The sequence below is a fragment of the Petaurus breviceps genome, unplaced genomic scaffold (genome assembly GCF_028583685.1).
Source record: "Petaurus breviceps papuanus isolate PSGF00001 unplaced genomic scaffold, PetGlider_PUasm1.0 174, whole genome shotgun sequence".
Lineage (NCBI taxonomy): Eukaryota > Metazoa > Chordata > Mammalia > Diprotodontia > Petauridae > Petaurus > Petaurus breviceps.
In genome coordinates, this window is record NW_027185761.1 from 69,392,733 (window position 1) to 69,402,743 (window position 10,011).

Here is a 10,011-nt window from a genome sequence, read left to right on the forward strand (position 1 = left end):
TTCCTTCCTTCCTTCCTTCCTTCCTTCCTTCCTTCCTTCCTTCCTTCATTTCTTCTTTCCTTCCTTCCTTCCTTCCCAGGAGATAGAGTGCTACTTGGAGTTAGGAAGACCTGAGTTCAAAACTAGCTTCAGAGACTAGCTCTGTGAACTCATTTTCCTCATCTGTAAAATGGGGATGATAACAGAACCTACCTCCCAAGGTTGTTGTGAAGATAAAATAAGAAAATATTTGTAAAATGTTTATCATAATGCCTGATACATAGCAGGCACAATATAGATGCTAGCCATTCTTCTTCTTCGTTCCTTCATTCACTCATCTACCAAGTACTAATAAATACCTTCAATATAGGACAAGAGAAGAGAGGCAATTTGATCTAGTGGACACAAAGCTGTTTTCAGAGACAAGAAGGCTTAGGCTCAAATTCTGTCTCTGATACATATTGATTGAGTGACCCTGGGCAAGTCATTGGCCTCTTGGCTCTCCCAGACAACCATGGGAGACCAGAAGTTACAGAGAACATCCTTATCTATAGGGGTAGAAAAAGTTTCTTCCCAGGAACTCCCTATATCCCCTGCAGGTAAAAAACAATAATGACAACAAAAAAAAATTAAAAACCAAGTAAATACCAGGACAGTCCCTGCCTTCCAGCTGACATTTTGCTGAGAGAAAGGAGCATGTTCCTACAGAAAATTCAATTTGAAATTCCTGCAGAATGACAGAACTGGAGGTGGAAGGACCAGTGAGGCTTGAGCTCCATGCATACATGAAAGGAATCTCCATCCCAGCACCCTGGGGAGCGGGCACCCTTGGGCACCCTGGGGAGCCGGCACCCATGGGCCAGCCTTGGGCACTCCGGGAAGCCGGCACCCACGGGCCAGCCTCGGGCACTCCGGGGAGCCGGCACCCACGGGCCAGCCTCGGGCACTCCGGGGCCGCTCTCCTGCTGGCGATGGTTCCCTGATGTCCAGCCTGAATCATTCTCTGCACTTTTTACCCCATTGCTCCCCCTTCTGCCTTCTGGTCCTAGACAGAGCAGATGCCCCCTTCCAGGACAGCCTTTCAAATGCTCAGGCATCCATCAAGTTCCTCTTTCTCCCTCTTCCCCTTCTCTTCTCCATACTAAGGATCTCACGTGATGTGGGCTCCAGATCTTCACCATCCTGGCGCCCTTCTTCTAGACACTCTGGCTTATCCATGTCCTTCTTTAGCTATGGTGCCTAGAACTGACCATGATGGTCTAGAAAAGATTGGACCAGGAAGAATACAATGGGAATCTCACCACTTATTATGAGAAGAATTTATTCATCTAAAGGTAGTCCAAAATTGCATTTAGCTTTTTATTTTGCTCTCACACCACACTACTGACTCATATTGAACTTGTGGTCCACCAAAGCCCCCAGATCTTTTTCAGAACAACTATGGTATACCATGTTTCCCTCATACTGTGAAGCTAATATTTTTTGGTATCAAATGCAAGACTTTACAATGATCTCTATTGATTTTTCAGCCCAGTGCTCTAGCCCATGGGTCAGCAAAATACTGCCCGCAGACCAAATCTGATCTATTGCTTTTTGGGGGTACATTCCTTGAGCTATGAATGGTTTTTACATTTTAAAATAGAATTATTTAAAAATAAAACAGGTAGCAGGCTGAAATTGGCTGACCCTTGCTCTATCCCATTAAGACAATTTGGGATCTTGACTCTGTCAGCCACTGTGTTAGTTATGCCTCCAGGCTTTGGGTCATCTGACCATTTGGTGAGCATTCCATGTATGGCTTCATCCAAGCCACTAATAAAAGGTTAAGTGGCACAGGGCCAAGCCAGGTTGTGGATAAGACACCACCAGCCCGACATCAGATCATTAGCAGCCACCCTTTGAGTCTGGCCCTCCAGGCAATATATACTGGAATGGAAACACACCAATTCAACACCTGCACATATTCGCACCATTTTCCAGCACACGCCACTTTGTCTGATCTCACAGGGCTGCCATTTTCCACCAGGGTCTTTACCTGGATCCCAGCTGCTTCCATGTCTTCTGTCCCAGGTCTCTCACTCTCAGTGGCCTCCCTGGTCTCAGCTTGGGTCTCAACAAGACTCCCTCCTTCACCCAAGGGGAGGGCTTCACCTTCTGTGACAGCCTCTGGGGCCCCCTCGGCAGCCCCCACTGGGACTCCAGCAGCTGCAGGGACTGTGTCAGCATCCTCTGCTGTCACCACCTACAAGCAAGATGCCCAAAGAGGTTAGAGCTGGCCATTTACGTGGGTGCAAACTCAAATTTGGCCAAAGCCTGCTTCCTATTTTTTTTATTCTACTTCTTCAGAGAACTCGTTGGGGCACTGAAATTCACTGGACTCCAGTGTCCAACTGAACACTGAAGGGATCTACAGGAAAGTAAGAAATAGGCAAAGCTGTAACTAGTAATGGCTTTGGGGCTGATTAGATGACACAGTGGAGAGAGTGCCAGGCCTGGAATCGGGAATACTCATCTTCCTGAATTCAAATCTGGACTCAGACATATACTAGCTATGTGACCCTGGACAAATCACTTGCCTCTGGTTGCCTTAGTTTCCTCATTCATAAAATGATCTGGAGAAGGAAATGGCAAAACACTCCAGTATCTTTGCCAAGAAAACCCCAAATGGGGACATAAAGAGTTGGACGTGACTGAACAACATCACAATTGGGGCTAGTTCCCATGGGGTGTAGGCACTCCTGGGTGCAATTTAGGGCCTTTAAATTTCTTAGCCACAATAGGTCTCTAGCCACCACTGTTGAAGGTGTAGCCAGGGGATGAGCTGGAAGTGGAGGGAGCACACCCTTCAATGGCGCTGTTTGTTTCTTCTTAATTTACAGCCACAAGCAAAGGTCCAGAGGTCCTACCCTTGTTATAGCTTTGAAATTAGGCCCTTTATGTTCTCTTAAATCAACTCCTAAAACACTTTGATATGAAATTGTCTTTCTTGAAGCTTAACAAACTGACTGGTATACTGCAAGTACTTTAACAAATATTAAAATTGGAAGGTTAAATAAAATAATGTATTTATGTTATTAATATATTTATATGATGTATTTAACATATTTGTTGCACGTTGCAAAATTTAAGGCCTACAAAATATTAGCTATCATCATCATCACCATCACATCACCATCATCTTCATGATTATCATCACCATCATTATCACCACCATCATCATCACCATCACCACCATTACCATCATCATCACCATCACATCACCATCATCACCACCATCACCATCATCATCACCATCATCACCATCACCACCATCATCATAATCACCATCATCACCACCATCTTCACCATCACCACCATCACCACCATCATCTTCACAATCATCATCTTCACCATCACCATCATTATTACCATCATCATCACCATCACCACCATCATCACCATCATCACCACCATCACCATCACCACCACCACCATCACCATCACCACCATCACCATCATCATCACCATCATCTTCACCATCATCATCTTCACCATCACCATCATCACCACCATCACCATCATCTTCACCATCATCATCTTCACCATCGCCATCATCATCACCATCATCACCACCATCTTCACCATCACCACCATTACCACCATCATCATCACCACAATCACCATCATCATCACCATCATCACCACCATCATCATCACCATCATCATCATCACCATCACCATCATCATCACCATCATCACCACCATCATCATCATCATCACCGTCATCATCACCATCATCGCTGTCATCACCATCACCACCACCATCATGACCATCACCATCATAATTTCTTGTGGTACCAGGTATTCATCAGCACTCATTGCCAAGAATACTCAACTTCATATTCTCTTGAAGGCTTAAAGGGAAGAAACCTTTTGGCTCCCAAGAGCTGTACTTTTAACTACTAAATCTCTATCTACACAGTCAAAGTTTCGCCAGTGAAAAGACCCAATTAGAGGCAAGGATACTGGTCTCTCAATTAGAACAAGAACAAGAAAGAAGAAACAGGAGAATTTGCTTTGGAAGAGTAGTAATTCATATTGTTGATTACTGTGTTCACTTAAACTACAGCTCTTTCATTATAACAAGACACTAACTAGTCAGAAGAACCCTTTGGAGAGGAGTTCAGGAAAGAAAAATTTTCTGGATAGTTGAGAGTTTATTCCTTTAAACTTTTTGGACAAATGATCCCTTCAAAATAACTCAGGTTTTGTGCTGGAGAGGCTTTGGGAAGATAGGTAAACTGAGATCCATGTTGATGGTGATTGATATTTTTCTGGGAACAAAATTGGAATTATGTGAAAAAGGCACTGAACTGTTCATCCCCTTTGAGTCAGGTGTCCCATTACTAAGCATACACCCCCAAAGAGGTCAAAGATAGAAAGACATAATATTCACAGAAACATTTTTAATAGAAAAACTGGAGACTGAGGGCCTGGCTTTGAATATTTTCACCTCTCTGAGATGCCTCACTTTCTCTTCTGTAAAATGAGGCCAGCTCGACTAGTGGACTTCCTGGGTCCCTCCTGGGTCCCCATTTCCTGCCCTGTGCTCCAGCTCACACACATCGAAAACCTTGGCCAGTTCTGTGCTTGTTGTTATGAAGTCAGTAGACCAGAAGAGGGAGCCAGTGTAACAGAACTTTGGACTTGGCTGAGCTGGGTTCTGGAGAGCAGCACCTGACTGGGCCCTACAGGGGTGGAGTGACTCAAGAAATAGGAGGCAGAAGCTAGAAAAGGGTTGTGGAAGATGAAGGGCTCAAGAAAGCAATTGCCAACATTCATGTACTGACATGCTGCCATGGCAATCTTTTCCTATTTGCTGGGAGGCTGCTGTTCCTTTGGAGTTCTAACAGTTTCTTTGGGCTAGCTCTTCTTTATGAGAGGCAGTGTGGCCAGGGGCTAGAGACCTGGGATTGGGATCAAGAAGATGTGGGCTCGAATCCTGACTAGCTGTGGGACCTGGAAAAGTTGCTCAACCCCTCTGTGCTGAATCAGTTGGAAGCCAAGCAGGAGACCCATTTATTACAGTCTTAATTCAATCAGAAGGACTAGGGGAAAATGTAAACAACCTTTCCTAGACTGCCCATAACCTGGGACCAAATGAGGATAATAGCATCAGCTTACATTGATATAGTGGATCTGAGAATTTACATTTACAGTTATAATACACACACACACACACACACACACACACACACACACACACACCTCTATACATTAGCTGGACATAGAATCAGAAAGATCTGGGTTAAATTCCTTCCCCAATCCTGACCAGAGGTAGAATCATTAGCAAATCACTTAGCCTCTGTGAGACTCAGTTTCCTCTCCTGTAAAATGAGAACAACCCCAGCAGCACCCAGTGCACGGGGTTGTTCAGAGGTTAAAACAAGATGCCTTCCTTTCCAGTGCCTCATGAACTTTAAAAACATGACACAAACATAAGCATCGTTGCTTCAACAGATAAAGACTTTGGAGAAGTTTATCAGGTTGTTGGAAAAAGAAGATAATCTCCAAATCTTAGAACTGAAGCCGGGAGTATCTGATCCGACTCCTGTGGTGAGGACCCTAAGGGCAGAATCCCACTCATTTTGTCGTTCAGCTGTTTCAGTAGTGTCTGGCTCTCCACGACCTCATTTGGGGCTTTCTTGGCAAAGATGCTGCTGCAGTTTGCCATTTCTTTCTCCAGCTCATTTTACAGATGGAAAAATTGAGGCACATGGGGTTAAGTGACTTTCCCAGAGTCACACAGCTGGTAAGTGTCTGAGATCAAATTTGAATGGGTTTTCCTGACTCCAGGCCAGGGCTCTATGTACTATGGTGCCACTTAGCTGCCCCCTCAACTCCTCCCTTTACAGATAAGGAAACTGAGGCATAAGGAGGTTTTATTTGGTCAAGGTATTGGGATGGCTTGTTTTTATCTCATAGATAAAACCACAAAGAGATTTACAGAATCTTTTAAAGTTGATCAGTAAAGTAAGAGCTTACTCCTAAATGTATTGTTTTTGTCATGGTCACCATCATGATTCTTCCCATTATTACTATTATTTGACACTCTGGGCCTGCTGCTTAAGGGAGGAATGCTGCTTTCTAGTCCCTGCCTGCTGCAGGAGGTGGTTACTACTACTAGAAATAATCCTGATTAAAAGACTGATATCAGTAATTTTAAAGAGCAGATAAATGAATCTGCTCAGCACACTTCAGTCTTTGGGGTGCTACATCACCATATTTTTCTCTCTATGTTAAAATCAATAGAAACTCCTTTCTACGATCTCCTGCCTTTAATTGTGCTGTTCGAGGACTCTGAGGGATTTTGGGACTCTGGGAACTCCAGTATCAAGGAGGTTCTAAAATGGGCCCACTCTGGATGCACAGGGAGGTCTATGCAGGAGACCCCTAAAAGCTCAAGAGCCCGTCCAGCAAGTCCCTTTGAGGCCCTCCCTCTCCCGAGGCATGAAACGCCAGCACTTTCACAGATCCCACAGTGCAGCATCTCACTACTCCTTTTCTAAGTACATGCAGCTGCTCCCTTTTCCCAGCAGCCTCCTTCCAAGCAGACAATAGCATTCACAGTGGTGTCCTTAAAGTGCTGCAGTAGTCACTGGCAAAACTTAATGAAGGCAGGAGCAAATGGGTGTGTGTGGAAAAGGATGATAAAATGCCCTGTTGGAAGAATGGCAATGACGGAGACCTCCCATTATGAGCAATAATAGGCTCCGGGGGCATTTCTCCTCTCCAGATTTCAGGTTTATCACTGCTGTGAGCCTGTAACTCACTCTTGGTGATTGTATGCTTGGCCTTTGGGAATTGGCCAATCTCATATTGCTATCAGAGTTGGGTTCCCTTGTCTCCCTCTCCCCATTCCAGTCAAGTTGATTTTTTTTCTTTCATTTTTTAAGTTTATGATAATTTCCTGCAAATGCTTTTGGGGCACATATTCTGAATGATAAACAAAGAAAATGAGAGTGTCAATCATTGTGTATAGAATTCCAGCCAGAGGGGGCACACTGCTCTTAGCATCTGAGGTATTTATCCTTCTTCCTAATAAGCTGCAGTGGCTTTCTGTAACCTCTACAATCAAATACACAACCTGGGCCCACTCTGCCTTTCCAGTTTTCTTCCCTAGACCTCTCCTTCATGCATTCTGTGGTCTAGCCAAACTTGCCTTTTTCTGTTTCTCATACACAACACTCCACCATTTTACCTTGGCACATCTGAACCCTGCACCTAAAATGTGCTCCACACTCAACTTTGCCCCTAACTGACTCTATTGTCATTTCCAAATGAAGCCTGTTCTAATCTTCATAGCTGCTAGTTTCTATCCCCCAAATTACCCCAAACGTGTACATTACAAAGCATGTAATACATGTTTGTTAAATGATTAAAGGACAGACTCCACATCAAGGATCTGTGCCCTCATCCAATTGGGAGTGTCTTCCGATATAGAGAGAAGCCCCTCTGCCTTTCAGTGCACAGACTACAGGAGTAATTGTGGCAGTCCATCTCCCTCTGGAGGTGAACTCGGCCAGGCTGTTTCTCAAATTAGACACACTGACTGTCACAGACTTACACTCTAGGAGGATGGAATATGAGAGCTGCAATGTGAGATCATTTAGCCCAACTCCCTCATTTTGCAGGTAGGGAAATGCTGGCCGTATTCTCTAGTGGCAGGAATGCTGAGCGAAGAGCCCAGAGTCCTGGGTTCAAATCCTGTCTGACAGAGCATGGCCTCCCTTCTCAGTGTGAGCTTAGGACATCTGAATAACAAATATATACTTTTTAACAGTTAAATACTTATTGAAAACCTAGTATTTCTAAGAACATTGGACATGTGCACAGGTGTGAATACTGGAGACAGAGTCAGGAAGACTCTGGTTCAAATCCTACCTCTGATAATTACCAGATAGGTGACCTTGGGCAAGTCACTTGACCCAGTTTCCTCATCTGTAAATTGAGGAACAGAGGAGGAGCTGTACCTACATTATGGGGGCGGGGAGGAGGCTGTTGCTTCCCAGTTCATTGGACCTTCCCTTTCCTTCATGCCTGGAAGCATGTCTGAGTTTCTTTTCTAACAAAGGAATATTGGGAATGTTTGGACTTCGCAGCCAATTCTCTCTCCATTTTAATCTTCCGGGTTCCATCATAAACCCTGTGTCTGGCCAGGTGCATGCATATCTCTATTGAGGTCAGCAGGGTTGCCATAGCAACCCCATAACAGCTTCATCCAGTAAAAATGACAGGGTTTTAGAATCTCCTTTGTAGAAATGGATGATTCTTCTGTAGATGTGCCAAAGCACAACCCCAGAGGAATGGTCAGAGATAGATAGGGAGGGGCTGCTGAGAACTGCAGAGAAGAGAACAGCCACAGCCAAGCTCCCAAGGTGCTCAGGGGGTCCTAGGAGGGAAGGACAGGGAGAAACTGAAGAAAAAGATGCTTGGGATTCAACAAGTCCTATCCAAGGACATCTGCAGTCAAAAGAAGCTTCCAAGGAGGGGCGATACTGGATTCCCCGCCCCCTGCCACCTCCCCTGAGCTGCTAATGCCAGCCCCTCCCTGAGAACAGCAACTTTGACTTCGGATTAGTATCTTCCCTTGGCACACAGTGATTGTTTCCTAAATGCTTGTTGGGTTTATTAGTTAATTGAGAATCACTGTCTAAGTATTTAGAAAATGTCCCCCTACTGTGTACTGGACAATAGGGAGTACAAGAGAAGGGAAAGACATGGTCATGCCCACCAGAAACATGCACTCTGACTGACGAGTGCCATGGAAACAGACTGTTTGTTTAGTAAAAGGAAGCAATCCTTTATTAAATCTTATCTCAGGAAGACCAGGAAAGCTCGATTTCCAGTGCTCCAAGTCAGAGGAGCAGACTGATTTATGGATGACTGACGACCCTTTGACTAAACGTTTAAGATAGAGAACTTGATCTAGGAGGGGAGATAATGTGGTGGATGAAAGAACTAGGACTCCCAAGTGTCTCAATAATCTAGAATGGTGAGCTGAACCCAAAAAGGAAAAAAATGACAGGGATCAACATGAAATCTTAAAGTTGGACTCAAAATTCAGAGGCCTCAGTGCAGGTGGGGAAAGCAACCCCACACCTGGCACTTCAGTGACTAACAAAGTCAATGGGAGTCAGTCACTGCAGTGACATGGGAGGCAAGAAAACAAAAGGGAATTTTGGCCTTGTTAATGGCAGCCTAGTGCCCAAGATGAGGTGCTTATGTTGGTGCCTCCAAACTCTGACCCAGACAGGCCCTACCTGGGAAATTATAGTTGGTTCTGTGGGATCCTTTAGGAAGAACATGGACACGTTGGAGCAGCTCCAAAGGAGCTTGACCAGGAGGGTTAGGGCAACTTGAAAGTCAAGTCACAGGAGGCAGCTGGGAGCAACTGGTTGCTTCCTTTGGCTGAGCTGCTCTGTCTTTTTACTAGAAGACAAGGAATGGGAAAAAAGCTACAGAAAATCAGGTGACAACCATGACTGGAAAGTGTGAATATATTGCTTAAGCCTTGGACACTTCAGGTAAAAAACTAATTTACTAAAACAAAATGGAAACCAATTCATTTTGGCAAAGGCTGATTGCTTTAAAAATTAATGTGCATTATTGGCTTGTTTTATTTTTCTGTTATTTACTCTGAATCTTTGGACTTTTCCACTGAAATAAATATTGGAATGATTCACTCCCTTTAGAGAAGATTAGTTTTCTCTCTAGGGCCAGATTTTACCAGTGGATCTATACCATACATTATTGAAACCCACATAGTTTTCCTTTCATTTCCCACAGGCCTTTCTCTTATGTAAATGAGTAAAGACTGTTTCTGGCCCAGGGAAGGAAATTAAATCAAAGAAGCAAAGGGAGAGACTGCCTGCTCTTCCCATTAGTCCCAGGGCTCTCTATGGACTCTTCCTTCCTTCCTTCCTTCCTTCCTTCCTTCCTCCCTTTTACATAAGAGAAAGGCCTGTGGGAAATGAAAGGAAAACTATGTGG

At 44.4% G+C, this 10,011-nt stretch overlaps 1 protein-coding gene across 2 annotated transcripts in view; it reads right to left on the bottom strand.

Annotated features, from left to right (window-relative positions):
• Positions 1–10,011, bottom strand: part of AMPH (amphiphysin) — a 188,166-nt gene that overhangs the window by 7,902 nt on the left and 170,253 nt on the right. For both annotated transcript variants that reach the window (XM_069084385.1, XM_069084384.1), the window contains one exon: positions 2,015–2,221. In XM_069084385.1, the coding sequence (XP_068940486.1) occupies positions 2,015–2,221 (207 nt within the window). The remainder of the gene's footprint in view (positions 1–2,014; positions 2,222–10,011) is intronic.